Below are 25,555 nucleotides of genomic sequence, written 5' to 3' on the forward strand. Positions count from 1 at the left end.
AAAATAATAATTATTATTACCAAAGTAAATATTCAGTAAATGAATCAATAGATACAAAAATAAAAATAAATGAAAAAAAGGGATGATGTTGATATTTTCTATCACAGTTTTCAGTTTGTCTCCTAGTTTGGAGGTTAAGACTTGGTAATAAAAAATAAAGGAGTTAATCTACGAGATTCTCACATGTGAGAGAATTATATAATGAAACAACAACATACTGCAAGTGCCAATTACTAACATCTGAAAAGGCTGTATGTGGGCATGGATACGGAAACTAAAAGAAAAAAGCGTGCAGTCAAAGCCCTGCACATCGCTGCAACAGTAACACCTTCAGTTTTAGGGTTTTGGTGTTTTGGCTCGTTGCTATGGTATCACATATGGAACACTACCTTCAGCATTGTATAAGACATCATATAATATGTATGCATATTATATTATATTATAAGTTTTTTAAGTATTTAATATAATCGTGTGTTATATTTTCTGTACATTATGAAATAATTTTCGACACAAAGTGGGTAAACAAGAAGGGATGAGTTGTGTCTTTGCTCAAAGCGACAGGGCAGGGATGACAAACTCATTTTACACGGTGTTTAACTAATTAAAACTCAGCTTTCTGTCAGTGTAAAGAAGTTTAATTTCACATTTAAACCCTGATATATTTTAATATAAGAAAAAAGTGTAATTTCAATAGTGCATCTCGGTTCTTTTTGCTTAATAGAGAAATACTGCTGTAGTAAATAAAAGAAGTCTGTGAGGATGACTCTTTGGGCTTAAATTGTAAGAAATAAATGCAAATTGTAAAATGTAAAGAAACCTTGTTAGTGTTATTGTGAATCTGCTGTGAAAATCAGAATTTTCTACAGCAGATAGTGACAAACGGGAACTTTCTATCATTTCATTGGTCGTGTATTTCTATTTTAATGTATTATGAATGGGAACGGGGGAGGTCTTCATGAGTAGGAAAAGCTGCAAACCTTACGAAAATACAATTAGATGTCCAAAAATTATATCGTGATTCACATTGTCCAAAGAATTGTGCTTCATGATTAATGCTTATTAATACTTTATATATACATGAAATTATATTATACTCTATATAACTATATTATATAGGCCCACATACGTGGACGTATAAGCGAATTAGACCCCCAACAATCCCGAACAAGCTTCAACATCAACACTCAGTCTTCCAATTAATCCGTTTGACTTCCCCTAAATTAGGAACGGTCAGTTTGACAGGACTAGCCCTTTAAACGATTCCGCTGAAGAAGGGAACAGTCCATTTCAGTAAAAAAGGGGGTACTCCGTCACTGCCTCGTGGTTTTTATACATTTTAACACCAGAAACACATCCTGGGAAAAGACAGAGGGCTTATATTTTTGTAATAATCATGAACACACATTTAATATCACACTGAAAAACAACATTTAGTCCTTTCGCGTCTCAACAGTAAAACCATTGTCCACCCCTTCGGGGGCGCATCTATTTTTAGCATCAGCTGTTGCAATACAAAGATTAGCTACTCGGCGTATTGTTTCGTAGATGTGGGCAGTTCACTCTCGTCTGAGGCGAAAGGGCGGCGGTGGTTTGAAGTCGAGCTGGAGGATGAGGAGAAACATGTCGGTGTGAGGACACGTCGCCGTTGCGCCAGAGGGAAGCTCGTTGTAGGTGAGTGTGAGACTCTAGAGGTCGTGAATGCGGGCGTCGGTGTTCCCGCGGGTGAAATCTGCCGTTAACGCGAAAGCCAACAACTTACTGTAGCCTAGCTAACAGCCACAGGATTACTTCGAGTAATGACAGCACGGCAGGCGGTCGGCGGGGATTAGCTCGCTGTAAATGAGCGTACGACCTACCGCATCACATTTGCGGAATTTCCTTTTTCAGTGCAAACTTGAAGAAAAGGATGAAGCAGCCGAAATCCGTTATTCAGGGGCGGTTACTGTCGGCGTCCTCACACTCAGGCAGGCCCTGGCTCCGTGTGTCAGACGTTTCCAGCAGGGAAGAGTCATAAACACAGTGTTTGCCTTTTCTCTTACTCTATTTCTTTATTTCCAGCAGCTGTGTACACACACACACACACACACACACACACACAGTGGTGTCCGGCTGTGAGGCAGAAATCGTGTGCAGATTTAACCGCTGGACAGAGAGAACAGAGAGATTCTTCATACATCAAATCATAGGATGAGATCATTCAGAAGCACCAGTCAGCCTGCAGACAGACACACACACACACACACACACACACACACACACACACACACACACACCACTATTAATAGCAAAGTGAAATCATCAGTTCATTAGGCTGTCTGGAGACAGATCCCTCTTTATCTTTTCATCAGAACTTCAGAGAAAGGCCAAACCCTTCTCCTCTCTCCTTCTCCACCTCCCTCTGCTCCTCATGAGGATGATGGTGGTGGGCACAGTGCTGGATGCTTTTCTGACTTTTTCTGAACAGTTTTGTGACGTTTCATGCAGGTAAATTACATTCAGATGGCTGCAGACTAGATTGACCAGGTGTCCAGCTTTATGTGGGACTTCACAGCCTTTATCCTCTGTCCCCGTCATGTACTGAGATGGTATCCTTCATGCTTGATTAGGTCCAGCAGTGATTCCCAAATGATTGCAACTGCACAAAAAGTACATGAAAGGCCATAATGAGGATGAAGCTGGTCACTTGACTCCGTAGAGGAAACTCAGACCAAAATCACCCACACACACACACACAACTGTCAGGTCAGACTTCTGCTTGAGGGTTTCATTTACTGGGCTGAGTGAACTGATGCAAGCTAAAGAGCCAGAGCTCTCTGAGAGCAACTTTGTGTCCTGTGACCCAACATTAGATGTGGACCACAGGAAGTAAGCGAGAGAGAGTGTGTGTGTGTGTGTGTGTGTGTGAGTGAGTAGGTTATATGCTACTGGAGCTTACTACAAGACAAAGTCATCGTAGGCGGTGCGCTCAAAAGTGCCCTCGGCCGACGAGACGAAATTGTCTTGGATGTCGTTGTAGTTGTTTTTGGTGTCTCTTCAGCATAAAGTTTGAAAGTCACTTAGGTCAGAATTCAGAAGGTTGAACTATGCTCAACAGTTGGTTGTATTTTAATTACTTTTACCTAAATTCAAATGAAAAGAAAATGCTGAAAATGCAATAAATATAACATCAGCTGACAAACAGCTACCTCCTGCCTGATCCTTTGTCTTTAAATTCAGTGTTTGAAATAAGCGCGTTCAGGTGCTTCTGCAACATATTCAAAGTTTAGGATGCGTTGGTCTATCACAAACCAAGCAGCCGTTTAAAGGAGATCTGAGACAGAAGCTACAAGTTTCTCTAAGGATAAAAATACACAGTGCTGTTTTCTGTGTGTGGCCACCAAGTTGTAAAGAACACAGAGAGAGAGACTGTAAAAGTGAGGAGGCGGTGTGCATGTACAGTATCACCATCACAGGCAGAACAGTAGCTTCCACAAAAAAAGCAAACTAGGATTTATTCCTGAAATGAAAGACAATCGTGTGTGTGTGTGTGTGTTAAAGACAAGTCCAAATACTGGTGGGCACTCCATGTCAGTGGATTTAAAAAAATTAATAAAACTGAGTGACAAAGAATGAAAAAGTACTTGGAAGTGAACAAAACCTTTGGAAAATAACTTGTTTTGCCTGTATTTTTGCTCGTGGATGTTTTATTATTTCACAATATCGAGTCTTGCAGGAAAAGCACGCCTCTGGAGATGTGCTGATTTATGGATGCAACTGTACTGAAGCCCAGCAATAAACTACACACTTTAAGTCGTATTGAGATAGAAGAAACGGGAGCTACACGAGTGTAAAAACAAGCCCGAGTTTCTCTTTATGCTCATGATTTAACGGAAGAATTGCACAATTAAAATAAAAATCACTATTTTATGCAGGTTATTGAGGCTGTAATCTGCATTATTTGCAGATTATCCATCATTTTTACTATGTGAGGTATGCAAATAAGGTATTACTGGTAAATGGGGGATGTAATGACTCTTCCCAAACCAGTTTAGTTCCTACCTGGGCCACACTTACCCAGTCTTAATTAATAATGGATTGGATTTATATAGCGCTTTTCAAGGCACCTAAAGCGCTTTACAATGCCACTATTCATTCACTCTCACATTCACACACTGGTGGAGGCAGCTACAGTTGTAGCCACACCAGGGGCAGACTGACAGAAGCGAGGCTGCCATATCGCAGCCCTCTGGCCAACAGGTAGGGTAAAGTGTCTTGCCCACGGACACAACGACCAGGACAGAGAGCGATCCCGGGGATCGAACCGGCGACCTTCCGGTTACAGATGCGCTTCCCAACCTCCTTGGCCACGGTTGCCCGGTTTGAAACACTTCCCTGCTCTGTCATATGATTTCAAAACCTCAAGAAGGTGATGTTGAAAACACTCGTGAGGCTGCACAACAGGACTTTCCTAACTGATGGGCGGTGACATTAGTCACAGATACTCTCATTTTATATTGACTAGCAAGCAAATTGACAAATTTCATCACAAAGCACAGACAACGTTATATTTGTGTTTCTGAGATCGCCCTTCTATTTCATGAGCTGTATGCAGTGTAGTGACCACTAAAACTGTTGCGTAATCAAATATTAAAAAAAACCAAACAAACTTTAAAAGCATTTCATCTTTCTTCTAGTACAAAGACGCACTGCAAACATCACATTTAAAGCTGCTCCCTGACAGCAGTTTGCATGCTCTGTTATGGTAACACCAAGCCGCCGCGCCCCGGAGCTGCTTTGATTTATGACAGGAGCGTGTCTCTGTACTGGGAGTGACTCTGGATCAAACTGACACACATTGTTGAAAATTTATGGATTATTTTGTTTTTTCAGGCTGCACATCATCTGTTTGTGCAGTTTATGTTTAAATCGGGTCACCAACAATGCTCTGAGACCAGAGGCTGCTAAGTGGTTGTGACCTGCAATCATGTGATTAGTCATTTAGCGAGCTGTTCGCACTTTGTCCTCTCAGCCGTGGGGTGTTTGAGATCTGAGCGTGAAACGTGTTACTGGAGGAAATGCGTCGAAGGCGGGAGACTTTGATTGATGTGTTCCTGTTGGAGGCAGTCGTACAGTAAAACACCGACTGCCAGAATGAGTTTAAAGCATCTGACTGTGAAGTGTAATTATCAAAGCCTGCTGCTGCTTAAATAATCATTACTTTGAAGCAGTCTCAGCTGTGCAATAAGACGCTGGCTTGGGGATAGCATCTTACTCCACACGGAGGCTGCACGTTCGGTTTCTGTGCAGCTTTTGCTGTGTCTGCACGAGTCCCGCGTTTTGGAAAAGGTTCTGGAAATGGTGCTGAGCCAGTTCTAGCTTGAAAACAGAGCTTGTTTTTAGTGTTGATGGGCAGAGACAGTCTTTTGAAAACCATTACTCATGTGCTTCCTGGCTGGATGGTGTCAGTCACTACATATCCTTCCCAGCATCCCCACACCCCTTACATGACCCTTTCCAGAAAAGTCCTGTACTGCAACTACTCCCACCCAGTCTGTCTCACACAAACATTTTAAAGTGCCCAGTGTACATGACTGGCTGTGTGATTATTCCACAGTCACCCCCTTAAATGCTCCTCGCCTCCCCCTGGCCCCCCACCCAGGGGGAGGCGAGGATGGTGGGAACGTAACCTGTGAGCTGACCTCAGATCGCTGTTCTCCTCCAGCTATAATATGGCTTTAACTTCACTTTTCTCTCATCTTCATTTCTGCTCTGTTCGTTCTGGCTTCGAGCTGCTTGGTTGGTAAAATACACGGTGGTGAGGTAACACACCGCCGTGTATTTTACCAACCAAGCAGCTCGCTCGGCCATTAAAGGCTCGAGCCACAGATATGTCCTGAACCAGTCGGCGTGATGCTTGTCCTTGGACTGTGGCGTTACCTTAATAATGTTAGCGTTTCCTGTTTGAGGATTAACACTGTTAACATGAGACTCACTGGCTGTTTGCACTTGTTTTTTTTTTTTTGCAGCCTGATGTTTATTATTTTGTCCCTGAGCAGGTTTGTGTATTTAGATTTTTGGCTAGATGGCAGGACTGTCACACATTATAAATGGTGGGAGCTGTGCAGTGCCTTCTCTCCCAGATTGAACAGGTGAGATCCACACTGCTGTTATTTTAAGCCGACTGATTATAGACTGTAATTTCTAATTAGAGGTAGTGGCATTCTCAGCTATTAGCTGTTAGTTTTAAGGGTTTAAAAAAAAATTTTTTTTTAAATATATAAGCAGTTTTCTTTCTTTAACGCACAGTTATTTATGCACTCCTTTATTCTCTGCTGCTCTGATCAGCTGGTTGGCGTCTTTATGGCTTTCTAAACATGCACGATTGAAGGAAGTTTTTCCCAGCTTATAGTAAAAAAATAAATTATTTGTTTTTATATAACTGGCTGTTATAAACTGTGATGCGATTAGATCATTACATGGTTAATATGGGTCTGTCTGTGAAGGTTCTCAGTCATCCAGGTCATCGTAGTCAAAGGAGCTTGCAAAGAAAAGCGTCTGGACTTCTTTAAGTTGCTTGAAGACGTTTCACCTCTCATCCGAGAAGCTTCTTCAGTTCTAAGGTCAAATGGTGGAGAGTCCCAGATATAAACCTAGTGGGAGTTTCCCCCCACAGAGGGACAAAGGACCCCCTGATGATCCTCTAATCGCCTGAGCCAAGGTGGGAAACTGGGCGTGGGTCCCAATCAGCCAGAGTTTCGGGTGTGTTCATTGTGAAACCTGGCCCCACCTTATCATGTGATTTCCTGAGGTCAGATGGCCCAGGATGTGAGTGAGCGTTAAGGCGTCTGGGAAGGGATCTCAAAACTGGATTATAGATGGCAGAGAGTTGGTGTCGTAAACCCCCGCCTCTGTTCAAAGATGGTCGCTCACAGTGGACATAGATGGCTTCTTTCACTCCTCTTTACAACCATCTGTCCTCTCTGTCCAAAATGTGAACATTGGCCTCCTCGAAAGAGTGACCTTTATCCTTAAGATGCAGATGGACTGCTGAGTCTTGTCCTGTGGAGGTGACTCTTCTGTGTTGTGCCATGCGCTTGTGAAGTGGCTGTTTGGTCTCTCCAATGTAGAGGTCTGAGCATTCCTCGCTGCACTGTACAGCATACACCACATTGTTAAGTTTGTGTTTTGGCGTTTTGTCTTTCGGGTGAACCAGTTTCTGTCTGAGCGTGTTGCTGGGTCTGAAATACACTGGGATGTCATGCTTGGAGAAAACTCTCCTGAGTTTCTCTGATACGCCGGCTACATACGGGATGACAATGTTGTTGCGTCTGTCCTCCCTCGCTGGTGTCTGGTCTTCTTTTCTGTGCCTCTTTGCTGACTTTAAGAACGCCCATTTAGGATAGCCGCACGTTTTGAGTGCTTCCTTTACATGTGTGTGTTCCTCCTTTTTCCCTTCAGGCTTAGAGGGAACATGTTCTGCCCGGTGGTGTAGGGTCCTGATTACTCCAAGTTTGTGTTCCAAAGGGTGATGGGAGTCAAAGAGGAGGTACTGGTCTGTGTGTGTGGGCTTCCGGTAAACTTCGATGTTGAGTTTGCCGTTCTCTTCAATGTGCACAGCGCAGTCCAGGAAAGGCAAACAGTTGTCCTTTGTGTCTTCCCTGGTGAACTTGATGTTCTTATCCACAGCGTTAATGTGCGCAGTGAAGGATTCCACTTCTTGTGTCTTGATTTTGATGGGTCGGGCACTGATTTCACCCCGTTGGGGAGTTATCTGTGGATGGATTCAGTGGCGGGCAGTTCTATGGTGAATTACTGCTTTTCCTGCTTTTTGAACCCTGTTTCTCAACAAAAAGTTAGTTTCAACATAAACGATTATTATTCTTGATCAACTTCAGCAAAATGTAAATTTTCGAAATGGATAAGTTAAAACGTTAAAGTGGAATCTGTGTGGACTTTATCGCATGTTTAACTTGGTGAATTATGGTTTAACACTTCATCTGATTGATGAGTGTTGATATCAGCAGTACAGTGCAGACCGGGGCGTGCACTGCTGTGTTCCTTCTGTGAGTTATGGAGCTGCTTTGTTCCCACGTGAAGAGGGAAATCCCTTGATCCTTTCCCAACAGCAACTAGCCACGTCTCGAGCCCAGGGAGACTTTCTGCGAGGGCAGAATATGAGGCTCAAAACACACCAGCTTCATCCATTTTCTGTGTAAATGCACACACCAGCAGAGTGTAAGCAGATGTGCTGCAGATTTACTGGCTGTGTGAGGGATGAGGGGGGGAAACGGCATTTTATGGTCAGCTGGGGCTGCCGAGTTCGGTGAAGACATGAGCGAGTGCTCCTGTTTGTGTCCCACAGGGTATTTACTGAAATCATAGTTGTTGTGATTTAATTTTGTGGTTTTTGGACTCGTGTAATGGGACACACTGTAGAAAACTGTAGTTGTAACGTGCAGTTGGGTGTACTTTTAACAACTTGGAATGAATGTGGGAGGAAATGCTTTTAGAACAAGTGAGAAATCAAAGGTGTGTCTTATTTTGAAAGAATCTATTAAAGGAGTGAACGACTTTCTCGTGTAGCCCAGTGGGAAACTGACATGAGTTTGGGTTAGAGTTGGATTGTTGAACCTTAAACCTGCCTTCTAGGATTTCTTTAGGATTATAAACCATGACTGCTTTCTTAGCATAATTCCTCCCCTAAAATCATAATGTTATAAATACAACAGGGATGGTTTTCCACAGAGGAATGCATGTGTGATCTGAGCACAACTTTCATGTTTCTTCTTTGTCACTTAATACGAGTACGCAGTAAACCAGCTGCCTTACTGAGACAGTCTCTCATCCTGAACTCCTGCTCTGCAGCTTTAAGGACAAAACTGGTTTTGAGGGTAGATGATGAAGGACTGTCGCAACAACAACCTGACCAGTGAGCGAGCTGCTCACAAATACACAAGAATGGAGAGTAGAAGGGCCTCGCACAGCTGATTGGAAAACACGTCAACACTTAACTTAGCAGTCGAAGATGACGTTCTCACAGACAGACAAATCTATATTTAAAAAACAAACAAACCCTTTGATGCTAATGCTTCCCAGCCATATATTATATTATATTTTGCTACAGTTGGCTAGTTAGCATCTCTGTCCTGCAGCTGATGCCAGGTTTGAGTAAAACACAAGTACAGTCTGTTTAAAGTGAAGTGAAGTGATACCTCAGAAGTGTCAGCAGATACTGTTTTGGGTGGTTTGTAACACGTTGTCCTTATTTTACAAATTTAACACACTTCTCTTGAACACATCAAACATTTTAGTCCTCATGTTATCGCTCTCTTTTTCTCGATGCATGTTATTGTCCAAAAGTCAGGCGAAGGTTAAGGGTTATTTGTCTCTTTTGTGCTGGGGTTAAGTGGTTTGGCTAGTTTGTAATAAACAGATTCTCCACAGAGTCTTCTGTGTGGTTTCTGATGTCACCTGTCGTTCTGTTTTTCTAAGGCACAGATGCAGTTGTAGGGAGATGCCACCAAATAGTCTAAGAGTGAAATCAAGATGAACCTGATAAGGTTTAGATGTGAGTTGGTTTCATCGAGAACACCAAATGTATGACTGGTGTAAAAACCACAGCTGTAATGTGTGCTGTGGTTTCAGAGTGCTTCATGAGGTTATTTGTTTTTCTTCAGTCATAGATGGCTTTTAAAGTGGAATAGACACCTATTTTGTGGCTTTGACAGCCATCCAGACATCTAAACGACTGAAGAGTTTATTTTTATTTTTTTGTTTTAACATCAGGAATTTGACTCAATCTTTTTGCTTAACCTGGCTTGGCATTGCAAAGGAAGGAAACATCTTCCTTCCCTCCATTGTGCTGCAGGAAAGGATGGACTTTAGCCAGCTGACAGCTGTTTCCTGCACGATGGAGGAGGAATGGGTGTGTGGGTGGTAGGAGTGTTGATGCTAGTGGGTGAATGTTTCTCTTTTTTTATGCTTTTATCTCTTGCTGCAGTTTAATTAAAACTGTAAATCTGCAGGTTTCGTTGTAATGTGAAAGTCTGGTTTTAATTTTATGTGTTATATGTATTTGGATGGCTTTGGGTGCATGTTTTAATATCTTTGCAATAAAATTTCATATACTTAATGTTACCAATAAAATGACCTTGGAGCAAATTTCTCTTTATGAACATTGGAGGTGTTTCATTTCTAGCCAAAGAGTCTGGAATGATATCAAAATAATAAGAACCATTTGGATAATTTATTTTATTTATGTTGAGGAAAGCTCCCCAAACTAATGTTTGTTTTTTGTTTGTTTGTTTTTAAAAAGGGTACATCTTATTTAAATTTGTTAATTTTTAAAAATATTTGGTATCTACAGATTAGCAGTGCTGGTATCATCAAATCAGCTTTTATAACATCAGCAGACACACTTTTTTTTTTTTTTTTTTTTTTTCTGTGGAAAAATCCTTTAAGTTTGGAGCTGTGTGGGGATTTTCCTGCACGTGCCTCATGTTTCAACATTCTAATGAGATTCATATCTGGGTCTTTTTTTGCTTTTGAGCCATTCCAGTGTGGATTTGCCAGCGTGCTTAGGATCATTAGCCTGTTACAAGGTCTACTTGGAGTTCAACTTCAGCTTTGATACTCATGGCCTCAAATTTTCCTCAGATGCTTCCCAATACAAAAAAAATGAATAGTTGAGTCAACGACTGAGAGCTGTCCAGAGGCAGCAAAACAATCCAGAACAATAAGATTTCCTATCGTCATGCTTCAGTTACTGGCAAAACGACTCTCTCTGATTGTTCTGTTTCAAAAGGCCTGCTCTTTGTACCCTCAAGATCAAACTGCAGATTTACTCCAACGCTCTTTCTGGACAGAAAGGCCTCTTTGGCAGGTTATCTTCATGCACACTCTTAAAAGATTGCAGATGCTTTTTCTTTATAAGCAGCAGTTGGAAGAGCGACCTGTAGAGCCTGTGATGAAATTCTGGGGCTCCATGGTGGTTATTTGTCTGACATGTGAAAGATTCTAGGTTTGGGAGGGGATGACACACAAACCCGGTCTCATGGGCGTTGGTCACTCCTAGTAATGGTTCCAAGCACAGGTAAATGGGAGGGTTGCATTAGGAAGGGCACGCAGAGGAAAATGCAAATTTATTAAAGCTCACCCGTCCTGAGCATCTGCCTCTGTCACACCAACCCTGTGCATGTCCTCCTTCATTACATCCATGAAGCTTCTCGGTGCTCTTCATCTTTTCCTCCTCTAACCTCTAACTTTGTCCTCAAACTGCTCGAGCCAAGCGGTCCCTCTGATCGACTTGTTTCTGGTCACCCCAGATTTATCACACACATCTCCAAGCTTCCGATGGCTCTGGGTTGGACTGAAGGTTGGCAGCGTCTGGGCTGACTGTGGCTGTAATTTGGGTGTTGTGAATGATGAGGAAAAGTTGGTTCCAACCTGTGCAGATCTAATTCCATGAAGGAAGTGTTGTGCGATTATTTGTCTGCTCAGATTATTTTTAAAAAACTGTTTTAATTGTATGCCTGGAGTTAAGAGCAGTCAGTGTCACGCATCAAAAACAGGAAGCGAACTAAAGCGGCTCTCTGTGCAGCGACTCAACACCACGCTACAACATTTCTGTCAACTTTGTCCTCGTACGGCCCGACTTCCTCCGCCTCACTCCTGCTTCCGATTTCTCTCACCCGCTTTCCCGCTCTCCTCTCGTGACTCATTCTTTGTAGATTTGGGAGCTTCGAGGACAGCTGTGGTCTGAACTTTCTGCCACGACAGACTGAGATAGCATGGTGGATATTAAAGCTCCAGCAACAAGGCGATGCCTGATTCGAAGCACATAATCTTACGACTGAGTAGCAAACAGGCTGTTCTCCTGTGGTTTAAGTGCAGAATGCCTCTGAATGATTTGATATACTGAGCACTGACGCCTCTCCCACAGAAAGCTTCAGTTTAACCCCTTAATGTTGAAGTTCATTTTTGTTCTTAAAAAGTAATTAGAAGCTCCAGCTGTACATCTGTGTTTGAGCCGTCATATTTCTGTGGCTTTGTTGTCGTCATTCATTTAGTTTTGACTTGTGAAGCACACGCAGGAAAGCTTCCCACTTAGATTTAAAATGTGCCAGCTTACAAAGATGCCATATGCACGCTCTAATGGTCGTCTGTTTCACGCAGCAGCAGAATGACAGCATTTTCTTTTTTGTATTTTAGAGGAAAGCTCTTAATTTGAAACCGAAGTATTTTGCTTGGCAGGGATTTTCCTGTGTGGTGGTTTTAGCTGCTTGCAAAGGAAGCGCTCGCCTATGATTGTGTGTATGTGTCGAGAGAGAGAGAGAGAGAGAGAGAGAGAGCGCTCTACCTGATGCTGCTTAAGTGACTCAATGTTCGTATGTTGATTCATGGTTTTCTTAACTACTGCAGAATATTTTAATAGGGTTATCTGCTATAAAAAGCCAGGCCAGGAAAATCGCCTTCATGTTTTTATCCTTGGTTACTTTGACACAGTCATCTGCTGTGATGCTCACACGTGTCAGCTTTGTTTCTATACATGGATATAAAAATATAGACATGTACTGAGACAGAAATATTCTAATTCTGATCATTTGAGTCAAAATTGAATCGGGAGCTTGTGAATCAGAATTGAATCAATTATAAAAATCGGCGACGATACCCAGCCCTAGCTGTAACCCACCGATGTGTAAATCCACCTTGTGTTGTCGCTGCTTTGGGCTTTCAGCCCGTGAGCACATGCCGCTGAGCTTGTTCCTCTGGTGGGTGCAGCTCTGGGACGAACTTACTGTTACTCAGCTATGAAAATAATCCAGCGTGAGCCGAGCTGAACTCTGCCTTTTGGCCTCTCTTGCTCTAGTTTTCCCATCTTTGTTTTTCCTCTTTCTGCTTTGATCTACATCTCCTGGCTGTGCTCTGTCTCCATGGTGATGTAAAACCAGCCTGGGGGGGGGGGGGGAAATAAAAATCTTAACACATCTCTGGCTTGTTCTCTCCCTCCCTCCCTTTGTTGTCAATCCCTCGTCTCCCTCACTTGGTTCTGCATTTCAGCCAGCCAGGTGCGTCTCGTCAGCCACCTGCTATCCTACCTACTTCCCACCTTTACCGCCACTGTAGAGGGTAGCCATGGCAACCAGCGCCGTGCCAAGTGACAACCTGCCAACGTACAAGCTGGTGGTGGTGGGGGATGGGGGTGTCGGGAAGAGTGCCCTCACCATCCAGTTTTTCCAGAAGATCTTCGTGCCAGACTACGATCCCACGATTGAGGACTCGTATCTTAAACACACAGAAATAGACGGACAGTGGGCCATACTGGACGGTGAGTTCCAAAGAACCAGACAGCTTGTAAATCTTCTATGCTTCTTATTTTTCCCTCCTTTTGTTTCAGTCAGCACAACACATCCATCATCGTGCCACAAGTTAACATTTGTTATTGTTCTTCTTTTGCCCGTAATTACAATCCTGCGGCAGCTGTCTACACTGAGCTTTATATAAAACATCAGCTGTGGTTTTTCCATGTGAGAGAAACTGTGTACAATTCCATAATTTTATCCTTTCCCTTTAAATATAAATTGAGTAATTATAAAGGATGCAAAAAGACCTGAAAAACAGATCATTTCTAAATTGTTCTATCATTGAATATGTTCAGTCTTTTATAAGTGAACTTCTGACCTTTGCAAAGAGAAAATGTCACTTTGTGATGCAACTGTTACGCAAGCGTGTAGCTAAGCCATGAATGCACTCAAGATAAGGACAGTGGCCCACAGACCCACGTAGATGTACAAATGTGTTTCTCCCAGTGTGCAGCGATTGTGCTGGTGGGGGGGGGGGGCATGAAACTAAAACTCACATGTTGCAGTGACAGGACGTCCACAGTGGCTCTGATAAAAATCACATTTTAAATACTACTGATGTTTGTGTGTGGATCAGTTTTGTTTTAGTCTGATGTATTTTTAATGAACGTATGCATGTTCAAAGTGCGATCCTTGCATCAGATGATGCTCGGGGAGTATTTCGTGTACTTGTGTGATTTAAGTGAAGAGCCCTGAGACCCTTCTCAGTGTATTAATGCATTTGTCCCGACATGGACACAGTACTGGACACGGCCGGTCAGGAGGAGTTCAGTGCAATGAGGGAGCAGTACATGAGGACGGGAGACGGCTTCCTGATCGTCTTCTCGGTGACGGACAAGGCCAGCTTTGAACACGTTGACCGATTCCATCAACTCATACTACGGGTCAAAGACAGGTAGGAGCAGAAAAATAAACACTTGGACAACAAAATAAAATATTCTTGCAAAGTCTTTTGCAGCCCCTCTTTTCTTTGTTTCTCTTGGAGCAAGTTTTGCAGCTAGTTATTAAAACATGGCTTTAATAACTAGCTGACTACGTCATAGCAGTGAGCCTTATCAGCTGAAGATTATACAAAGAAATGAATGCACGGTGCGCTTACTGTATCAGTGCATTATAAGCATTTGTTTATCCATATATAGGCAGTTTAAACTTTTTCAAGTTTAAACTCCCACACTTTTCCAAGTGGGCATTTTTTTTACAGTGTGTTACATGAGAGCACAGAGGATAGTATTTTTTTGGGTGGAGAGAATCACTTTTTAGTGTGTTGGTGACTGAACCTGTTTCTTGGCTTTGGCTGCACTGGGGGGTTTCAGAAGTCCTCAGTCAGAGGATGGTTACTGCTAACATGGTGCCAAGCAACCTGAGACGGTATTTAATCATGAGAAACGCTTGAAATCACTGGTGCCACGAACATTGATTGCACTGTGTGAAAGTTGGAGGCAAGTTGTATGTAGTTTATTTTATTGAACCTTTTCTTTGTACTGTTAATCTCATTCAGTATAAATGTCTCATTACACCGTCAGACAGATCTGTGTCAGACTGTGTCATAAATGTGCAGTCAGGGCTGTCTGTGTCATGTTTGGCCCAAAGGGAGACAAAGAACTGAAATGTTGTGAAGTAAATTTTGCCTTAGATGTCATATATAGCATCCGATTAGGTTCCCCTTTCCATTTAAGGCACATGTTATCTTCCAGAGAGTCTTGGTCTCTGTCCTAGTGTGCCCTTATGAACACAAAGGGTACGCAGTTCAAAAGGTTTGTTTGCAAAAGCTATACGAGCAGTCTGGAAAGCACCAACATTTCAACTGAAAGTCTGTGTGAACCACTCTGTTAAATATAGCAAAAGAGGAAGTAGTTCATCATATTCATTAAAGACCAAACTTTGCCCTCGCTGACTCGGGCCGCGCTGAGGGGTATGGTTATCATGTGATTTAAGGGCGGTTGAAGATGAAGGTCTCCTCCTTTCCTCGCTCTTGCTCACACCGACGGAACATCAGTTATTTCCAAAGCTGAAATCTGTCGTCGTCAGTTCTCGACCGTGACTGACAAATAAAACTGAGTCACACGCAGGAAATGGAAAAACAAAAAAACGGAACTGAACGAGTTGGAGTCTGTCAAAATTTGCGCTCATCAGCAGCTGATCTATCCCAAATTAAACATGGCCTGTTTTTTAGTGTGTTAGCGTTTCAAATGCAAGCGAGAATTAGTCATATCCTCCTATGACTAAGCATTCAAGGCTGTTTGAAACATCTGTACGCATCGATAAAATATTCAGTAATACAGCGATGCATTGCATCTCGACTCTGTGTCCTTATCGTCTCAGGGAGGCCTTCCCCATGGTGCTGGTCGCAAACAAAGTGGACTTGGTCCACCTAAGAAAAGTCACAACTGACCAGGGGCAGGAGATGGCTGCAAAGCATAATGTAAGTAGTCTTTCCTTAAGCACGTGTCCCTGATGACTTATTACCGCCTACAAACAGCATCAGGGTTTTTGAATTATGCAAAGCTTTAAGTTTCAGTGTTTTCATGTTAGTCTGTAATAAACACAGGCTGTGTACGGGGGCAGAAAAGACCAGCGTTCAAGGAAATGAGCAAATGGCATTTATAGGCCTGCAAGCTGCTACTTCTCAGCTTGTTTAGACAGGCAACAGTTCTGAATGCGATTAATGCTTAATCATTATTGGTCTTTCAGAACCATCACAGACTTGAACTGCACATTACTGTAAACTTAAACACCTGACTGAGCTGCTCATGTTTCATATTTGTTTCCTCAGATAACTTATATTGAAACCAGTGCCAAGGACCCCCCAATGAACGTGGACAAAGCCTTTCATGAACTGGTTCGTGTTATAAGGTAACCTGAGGACCTTCAGATCTTTGAAATAAATACGCTGGGATAGGGATGCACTTTATGTAAAGATGGGTCACCACTGCGTGAAAGGCAGCACTTCATTAAAACAGATGGAACAAAAATCGTGGTACCGCCTGTGAGTGCAGGTTAAAACTGCAAAGGAACGCCGACGTGTTCCCGTCTCATTAAAGATGAAGTGAGGTTTGTTTTACAAGACACGAATTTCGGATTCTTTTACAAAATCCTCCCGACAACAGCGCTCTGTCCTAAAGGCGTGTGAGATGGTGTGGAGGGGGTATTAGTTTGAATGCTATATACCAATGTGGTATGTGACTTTTGTTGCCATGATGCCAGGTCTCTCTTGGAAATGAGATTTTTAATCTCAATGAGATTTTTTACCTGGATAAATAAAGGATTAAAAAAAAAAATGCCATTGGCTAATATGCACATCTGTGACGGTGCTGTTAATTATAAACTTGGTAAAAGGGTTTTGGATCAAAGAGGCATAGATGATACCAAAACACAAAACATGACTATGCAGCTCTAATTAAAGGAGTCTGATCTGCAGTCACCTATAACAAACAGCATGGCAAAGAAAACTTCAAAACTCTGGAGCAGCTGAAATCTCATATCAAGCAACAGTAAAAATGCATCAGCTGGCCATAAAGCTAAAGTGATGCAACGCAGCGCAACGCTGGACTGTGAAAGTGTTTTTAGGAAGGATGGGGGGGAAAAAAAGGGGGGGGGGGAAACAAGACCAAAGCCACTTCCTGTCTTGACCCGTGTAATTTCAGAAGAATTTGGTTTTTGTATGTGGTCACATCCTGTTTATAAGTCTGGCCGAACACTCCGAAGGGTGACAAGTAATCCCTCTCGTGGTGTCGGGGCTTCGTGCTCGTTACACAGCAGCAGATCAGTGCGTTCTCTCACACGTTATTAAAAAAAGACGATTACTAGACTTGTGGAAAGCTCTTATTGTGCGTTTGCCAGCTTGTAGCTGACTCATGAGAAAACTCTTCCTTTGCAACACATTTGGAGCTCGATGAATCAACACTGCCCTCCTGTGGTCATACTTTAGACATCCAGTCACCAGGGAGGTTCACAGAATATTGAATGATCTGCCCTGAGCACTCATGAAATGCTATACTTAATCAGCAACAGCCAGTGCATTGATTTATGGATTTATGGGTTCTTTTATAGCAGTGGACTCGGCTCTGTCTCGATTCTGGAGACATGAGCACAGGAAAACATTAGACACACAAGCCTGGAGCTCAGTAAAAACAGTGCAAAGGTTATAAAAAGAGTTTTATTAAAGGGGCGTAATGTACTAGTTCAGGGGGATCATTGCAATTATCTGCTGTTTTTAAATTTGATTCCCACTACTCGGCGTCAGAAATGGAAATCAAAAGTAAAACTTGGGAAATTGACCTTGTGGGTAAAATTTGGAGATTAAAATGACGATTTCCTGAGCTGGAGAAAAATGATCATTTAAAGTACAAAGTTAAAGTTTTGCTTTCAAATGATTAAAAAAGAGGTTTATGCCTTTTCTTCTTCTTTTTTGCTGCCTGCAGACAACAGGTCCCAGAGAGAAACCAGAAGAAGAAAAAGAAGATGAAGTGGAGGGCGGAGCGTTCCACGGCCTCCCACAGGTTCCACTGCGCCATATTGTGACCAAGCTCATCATCTCCATCATCTATCACACGCGCACACACACACGCACACACACCAACAAACCTTTGGATGTCAGGGAACTCCCCAGCAGTGGTCAAACTACGGGAGCACAAAAGGGACTGGGGGTTGGTTGAGGAATGACTCGATGGATCCAGGAAGGATGAAATTGATCTGAAATGTTGGACTCGGCCCCTCACGATGCCTCGGACTGAGCGCTACGCCTGCCCCCCTCACTATATGGTCCTTTTCAAAGGTTTTTCTTCTTTCTTTGAGAACCTCTCCCCATCTGTACTCGTCCCTGAAATGCATAGTTATCTAATTTATGAACTTACTATGAAACGTGGCACAAGACAACAAACTGTCCGGGAAAGACAGGGGTCAGAATCACCTTGGACTTGGAACCTTTTGTCCTCTTGAGCAAGGGAAGGAAAAGCAGCGGTGTTTGTGGTTTTGACTCCCAGCAGTCTGTCCCCACGCACCTTCAATTCCGGTGGGAAAAGCTCCGACGTGATGCCCGACGAGGCCGGCTTTGGATCCCTGTTCTCTTTCTGCAGAGCGGACGAAGCCGAGAGTGGTGACAATAGATGTTGTGCAGTGTCGTCGATACGTGGACGGTGAGCCCAGTGAGTATAGTGAGCGTGAACATTGTGGTGATGTGGTTTGGAGGGCGGCGAGAGGGCAAGTGAAAGAAACGTGTCACATGTGTCAGTGAATGCTACGAGCAGATCAGCAAGTGTTTGATTATTGTTAAAGAGAATACTGAGACCGGTTGGCGTGGCGATCTGTTAAAGGCCTTGTTTACACTCTTACGCGGGACTAGTTTCTCACGTGCAAACAGACGGCACCAGGAGCCACTTTGTCTCGAAGTGTTTGACGGTTGGTTCGGTTGCCTCTTCAGTCGTCGTCGGTAACGAGTGCAATCTGTTAAGTACTGTACGATCAGCTGTCCTGATACTTTTCTTTTCCTCCCATGTTTTTATAGCTGAAATATTACAGAAAAATATGATTATATTTGATATTAAAAAAACAAACTGTGGCAATGTAAACAGATTCAGTGCTGTTTTACAGAAGCTCTCCAGGAAAGTCTTAATGAAATAGAATAAGGGATAACGAGAGCTTCGTGATTTGCGCTGGCCACTAACCAAAACCATGTGATGTCACTTTATTTCAGTCTAGAGGCTGTTCAGACTGCACCACTGAATTCAGGACTACGTCATAAGATAAATCTGTGTGGGGGGTAAAAACGGTAACCTGGGAATGTGTCGGCGGCGCGGCGCTCCCAGGGCTGAAAGCCATGTTAGCTTAGCCACAGACCACGGTTAGGTGTAGGGAAACTGCACACTAGAAGCAACAACACGCTCAGTGACTCGGTGCTCGTGGTCGTGCGGTGGATAGGAATGTACAGTTTAATAATATACGAAATGGCTCGTACTGTTAACGCACTAAAGTTTCAGCTGACACTTTGCTCTCTGGATGAATACGGACTCTTGAAGGAAGGAGTGCATCTTTTTTTTTTTTTTTTTTTTTTTTGCACTTTTAATACGATTTCTCACTTTCCTATCGGCATGTTGTTTTCTTTCTGAATCAGTAATAGAAGCGAGGAGCACGGTAACAACGTCTGAATGTAAAAATAGGGAAAACGAAGCGAGCTGATAGGTGTCGTAACGCTGGGTGCCTGTTGCCTCTGTGGTGATTGTAACAGAGTAAAACTAGGATGGGACTAAAAATATTCAAAAGGTATTTAAAAAAACGTTGTTCGGTATTCAGTTTTGAATTTAAGAAGGCTGCCCGTGAAAAATCATTTATTAAATGACAAATTCACCTGAGCGTGGAAGTGGGAATCGCCCTCTGCTAAAGGAGGAATACAACATTGACAGTACTGATCGACATTTACTGATCAGGAGTTTCCAGAAAAGGACTCCAGCTATTACAGAAGCAACAGACTCCAGGAAAAAAGAAGAAAAACCGAATGTGTTGAAAATGTTGCATCATGTGTGTTTGATACCATTTTGTATTATTGATATGAATCTTGTGTGTTTTATAAGGAATTAAATAATTTATTACTGTCTGTTACCTCAGTGTGTCCCAGACCTGGACAAAGAAAAAAAGCTCCCCACTGTGTGTGTTTTTCAAATTTCCTGGTGAGGCTCGTGCTAAACTAAGCAAACTACCTGCTGGTATCTGTTTTTTGTCCAGAAACATTTGATTGCTGCCTTTCTCGGGTTGATCAAAATCCCTGAGGAATCCTGAAAGGGCGATTGTGAGTAAATGAAGAGCTTCTGTTTAAATTATGTAACAGATTTCAGTTTTATACATCCCGAAACTTTGTAAGTGAATGAAGGTGGAAACTTTTACATTTGGTTTGCAAAAAAGGAGTTTTCACAAGTTGTGTAACGTGTTTTTTGGCAGGTCTGTTGTGTTCTAACTGGCTGTGTCAGACTGAGGCGCTAGACGAGGCACAATCTGTGGCCTTCTTCTCTAGCCTCAGGGGTCGATTATATTTCAATAAAATAAATAACAGGACTGTGATTTATCTTTTTAGACACTTTTTGGGTGGGTGGGGTGGATCCGTAGAATATGCAGTACTCTCCTGATCATGTGATCAGAGTGGCGTTCAGCGGCTGCTCGTGTTTCCTGTCGCCTTGCTCGCTCAGCAGAAGCTCCCCTCATTAATCTTCAGAGACGTCACACTCCATCGACTTCAACTGTGAGAATGCTGAAAGCTTCACTTTTGCCTCGTTGGCAAAAAAAGCCTGTCCAAATTCCTCGGAGGGGATTTGGCCAGGTTGGCACACAGAACAAGTCCTGCATGTAAATCATTCATAGTCCTGTTCCTGCACAGGTGAACTGGGAAGAGGCTGCTCAGTGTGAGTCCAGGTGGACGAGCAGTGAGTCATGCCCCCAACATTAAATGATCAGGACATGAAGCAGAAAAGGTCATCTTTGCCGTAACTAGAAGATTGTTTCTGCTTTAATGACGCTCTAAACTCAGTGTTTTTGCACACTTACATGAATAAATGAGAGAAAAATGAACCACATTCTGCTTTGATTTAAAATGCATCACCACTGCTCACCACTGGGGGTCAGTACTTCACTGTCGCTACAGTGGTACCAAAAGCTTTGCCAAGCACACCTTTGCATTGTGAGCAAACCCACAGACTGCTTCAAGGACCCACCCCCCCAAAATGGACAAATTCAGAATTAAAATGGCAAAAATCTCAAGTTCTCCGAGTAGTTTGAAAACTCACAAATAAGTCATTTATATGGAAATAGAAAAATACCAAATTGAGGCACAGCAGCCTGAATACATTAACCAGGAGTGATGTTTTTTTTGAGGCAGGAGCAAACAGAGCCTCATGTTGCCGTAGCACTGTTCAGGGACTCTGGGGTCTTTACAGCATGTCCTACTTTTCATTAGAGCAATCTGTGCATTCAGATGCACACCAGACACTTTATTAGGTACAACCTGTGAATGCTGGGTTTTGCCTTCAGAATCAAAAAGCTGCTGGAAACATTCCTCAGATATTCGCTCCACGTTGACGTGACTGCGTCACACGGCTGCTGCAGATTTGCCAGCTGATGAGAATCTCCCGTTCCACCACATCCCAAAGGTCCTCTGCAGGGATCTGCTGACTGAAGGCCGTTTGAGTCAAGTCAGCTGTCTTGTTCAAGAAACCAGTCTAAGATGATTTGAGCTTGGTGCCATGTTATCCTGAATGAGCCATCAGATGATTGGTGCACTGTGGCCATAAAGGGATGGACATGGTCAGCAACAGCAGCTTGTTTGGTAACAAACAACCCACTGACACCTGCTCAGCCGGCTGGCTTAATTGCACTCTCCCATCATCCTCTGCAAGCTTTTTTTCAGCTAGATTTACTTGAGCTGCATTTTCAAGAGCAGAACCTCATCACTAAGTGCAATGGTACGCTCACTGATTGTTACAATGAAGCGGGCCTTCCTTTCAGTAGCATTTCAAAGGATCTCCTTCTTGGTTTTGTACAATTTTAAGGACATGGAAGTAGGCTGTGCTAAAGTGCGCGCATTATTAAATGGATTGAGGGTAAGAGAGAAGCTCCAAGTGAAAACCGTGCATTTGAAATGTAAAAAAGAGGAAGATGTGCTGTAAAGAGCGGTCTGTGAGTAAGCATATGCAGCACGACTGAAGTGAAAGCCAGATTCAGCAGCTATGCACTCAAAGGTTTGTGTGCTAAAGCTCTGCTCCGTGTCAAAGGTGCAGAAAAGATTAACACAGCAGCTTTGACATCAAGAAAACTGGGACTTTTCACTTTGCTCCTTTATGTTTAACTCACCGTGTGGCATCCAATAACAGCTTGATTAGAATGATTGCACGGTGCCTCACAATTTCAAATGGCAGATGTAACGGGAAACTAAGCGACTGATTGCAGTCGTTTTCGGTTGAGGTGGAGTTACAGAGGCAGAGAGGTGAGGAAGTCTCAGAGGGTGGCCTTGTCGAAGGTGCACCCAGACGCCCCGCTGTGGTGCAGCTGTATGGAGGGTGATATTCAGCACTTGGGTGAAGTATAAATGACTGGAAAAATCACTCCAGTAAAGCCTGAAGCATAGCAATTACAGACTGTAAGCGGCAGCATGGCGACTCGGAGATTTCAACCCCAGCAACTTCTGTGAGGAGCATATTTGCTCCAGCAGCACTAAGTTCTCCCACCAAGTTATTATGTAAGGCTCGATCACTAAAGCTCTAAACTAACTATTGGGCTCATTTTTGATTGAAGGATTTTAATATCTAGAATTTCAAGATTATTATTCAATAAAATGTTGTTATTGCATACGTCAAAATATATACATCCATTTTCTTCTATTACTCCAATTCAACGTAACAAGGGAGCTGTAGTGTATGTTAGCATATAGGGCTAATATAGAGAGACAGACAGCCATTCATACGTTTAAGAAAAAGAAGTTCAGTTTCAACCTGTGAATAGTCAGACTCCAACGTCCAGGAAGGTGGTAGGAAAGCAGACTACGCAGACATTTCAGGTTCCCAGAGGTGAGCAATTTATTTACAGTGAACTTAATTTAATGTATAAATTAACAAAACTTCCCCCAAATCAACTCAATTAACAAAACTCAACAGAACATGGATCAGGTAACACAGCTCACCTCTCCTCTCTCTTTCTTCTTCTTCTACAGTATAGGGTTTATTGGCGGAACATTAACACAGGAGGAAGTTTTCCCACATGTTCACTGTGTGAAAACCCCGGAGGAACCCTCCCGAGGGATTAATAAAGTTAAATTTAATTTAATCTAATAACTTTAATCTCACGAACAAATAAAACACTGGAAAAGCCAAACAATAACATTTTTAAGTTATCAAAGTGACTTATATATCATGTTTAACCCAAGTAGTGAAAGCCCGCGGGGGTTTGAAGACGATGTGTCGGTCGGCTCAGATATTTGAAGTTCACACAGCTATAGTCTCACCTGAAAATATGTTAAAAGTCTTTTTGCGACCCAGAAAGAGAAATAAGAGTAATATTAAAACTAAGTCGCTGCCGCCATTGTTGGAAACTGGAATTGGCTGGGCCGCGCTATGAATTCTGCGATATGGTTTTTCAATGTTGTTGTCCGGGTGGAAAATCGGGAGAATTTTGGCTCCGGGAGATTTTCTGGAGGGGCGCTGAAATTCGGTATTCTCCTGGAAAAATCGGGAGGGTTGGCATGTATGGTTGTGGCAACATCACTAACCTTGTCAAACGCCTCAGAGTAAATCATATCACAGGATATGACGAGCGTATGTTGAGACGAACTGAAGAGGAGGAGAGGGACAGGTGCTGCTAGGGCGAGACAGATGTCTCTCACGGGGTCCTTTAGTGCTGCAGGCAGGCAAGGTGTTCAAATAGCACACAACTTCAGTTTTATATGATGAACTCTGCATTATTAAGTGATAAGAACAAGTGATCTGATGTCCTGTAATCATTATGACGCTATAATTTAAGATACAATAAATAAAATAAGGTTTTGCACAAAGTATCGTCGATACCACCCTGAATATTACTTGGGATCGGAAAGGAAATCAGTGGTATGCACATTACTAGCGGTTGGCAAACAGCAAAATGGAGCCTCACCGCCACTAACTGGTGTGGAGCGTCTCTCTCTTGAATCTAGTAGAGACTGGCTTTAAATAGGGCTAACAATTTCCCTCCAATTAGCCCAGCCAGTACCACTCACTCGAACTGAGGGATCTAAAACTCTACACAGATGATTAAAAAGACACAAAACCTCTTCACACTTCTAATATGCATATTTACACAGCTAAATGGTGGTATTAATGAAAAGAAAAACATTCAACAAATCCCTTTAAACCTTAACACAAAAAAAGGAAGCATTTCTATTGACAAAGAAACCCCTCCACTTGGTTTGACCTGCTGATGTCATGTGTGACATCAGCAGGACTTTAAAATGAGGAAATGCTAGGCAGGCATTTCCCCACACCTGATCTTCGTGAAGACTGAAAAGACAGAACAAAGTAAGTATGAACAAGTGACTTAATCTGTAACGTAATAAAATATAAAGAAACATGTGACTGAGTATTTGCCTTAATTTGCAGAATGTTTGATTTGCTGGCAACAGAACGCTTCCACAAACAAACCTGGGATAGTGAGTGCAGCAATGTTACTTGACAAATGGCAAATCATAGCAAAGAAATAGAAACAGAATAATGTGTATAATGTGCAAAAAAAAAAAAAAAGGTAAACACATATGGGACAAATGGAGAGCATTGCAACTGCTCATCCACTTTGTCACACAACCATAGTCTCGGTTCTTCCACACGATAAAGAAACTGTGCTGCAGTGAATGACAGACATCTGTTGAGCTAAATTGTAAGAAATAAATGCATAAAATTGCAGAAAGGGTTCTAACTGAGAGCGAAAAATGGTAACTTCAGTTTTTCTATCTTTTAGTTTGAAAGAAGCACAACCTGAGAAACGTAAGAAAATAAATAAAAGTAAAAGTCCAAAATTTTTGCCCCCCTCGATATTTTCCAAAGCCATTCCGTGCGCCAGTAGGTTATATAAGGATGTGACTTTCAAAGCCATAATTCAATGACTTCAGTGTTCAGTTTGTCAGTGACAGATTCCCATTTTTACCCCCACAGCCAGCCCGGGGTTCACTGCTCTGCCTCAGCTGATCTCATTCTGTACCTAAAGTCAAACCACAAATTCACCTGAATCTGTCAAGGCCTGTGATCTTTGTCCCGCCGCCTTCTCCACAAAATCAGATTATGAACTTATTGTGAATAAGAATGAGAGTTCAAGTTCAAGTTCAAATTTTATTCGCCACATGCAGACCATACACACACAACACAGACATCACATGGGGATACAAGTCAGAGAACGTTGCATTATAGAAAAAAACACTGAAATGTACACTACAATGGGAAAGTACAAGAGGAAAAAAAGAGACCTCTGCTCATGCTGGGCTACAGGAGGATAGCATGAGAACAGGAAACAAAAAAACTCCTCTGCACAGAAAGCACATAAATGTCCACAGTACAACATTATAGAGCATGTGACCAGCAAGAGGGTTGGGTAGGGGATGAGGAGTAATCCCAGGCAACACAGCAGCCATCCTGCCACTGCGTCGAGACTCCAGCGCGGGCCCAGACCCGCCTCGTGTTCCCAGGAGGCAACAAGCATCGAAGGCAGTAAGAATATTA

General features: G+C 42.7%; 1 protein-coding gene across 1 annotated transcript; it reads left to right on the forward strand.

Moving 5' to 3' along the window:
- The first annotated feature begins 1,510 nt into the window (after positions 1–1,510).
- Positions 1,511–20,378, forward strand: mrasa (muscle RAS oncogene homolog a). Its single transcript, XM_080903861.1, has 6 exons — positions 1,511–1,671; positions 13,039–13,306; positions 14,082–14,235; positions 15,663–15,762; positions 16,114–16,193; positions 17,762–20,378. The coding sequence occupies exons 2-6, from the start codon at positions 13,114–13,116 to the stop codon at positions 17,859–17,861; spliced, it is 627 nt and encodes a 208-aa protein (XP_080759987.1). The 5' UTR covers positions 1,511–1,671; positions 13,039–13,113; the 3' UTR covers positions 17,862–20,378.
- The last annotated feature ends 5,177 nt before the right edge of the window (positions 20,379–25,555 follow it).

Source organism: Rhamphochromis sp. 'chilingali' (genome assembly GCF_963969265.1).
Source record: "Rhamphochromis sp. 'chilingali' genome assembly, chromosome: 14".
NCBI classification, from domain to species: domain Eukaryota; kingdom Metazoa; phylum Chordata; class Actinopteri; order Cichliformes; family Cichlidae; genus Rhamphochromis; species Rhamphochromis sp. 'chilingali'.

What these genes read in the sequence shown, in the direction of transcription:
- mrasa (XM_080903861.1), top strand. Translation starts at nt 13,114, where the DNA reads ATGGCAACCAGCGCCGTGCCAAGTGACAACCTGCCAACGTACAAGCTG. An exon ending in ACAGTGGGCCATACTGGACG is followed by an intron (nt 13,307 to 14,081) that starts GTGAGTTCCAAA and finishes ACATGGACACAG; the next exon opens with TACTGGACACGGCCGGTCAG. An exon ending in AGATGGCTGCAAAGCATAAT is followed by an intron (nt 15,763 to 16,113) that starts GTAAGTAGTCTT and finishes TTGTTTCCTCAG; the next exon opens with ATAACTTATATTGAAACCAG.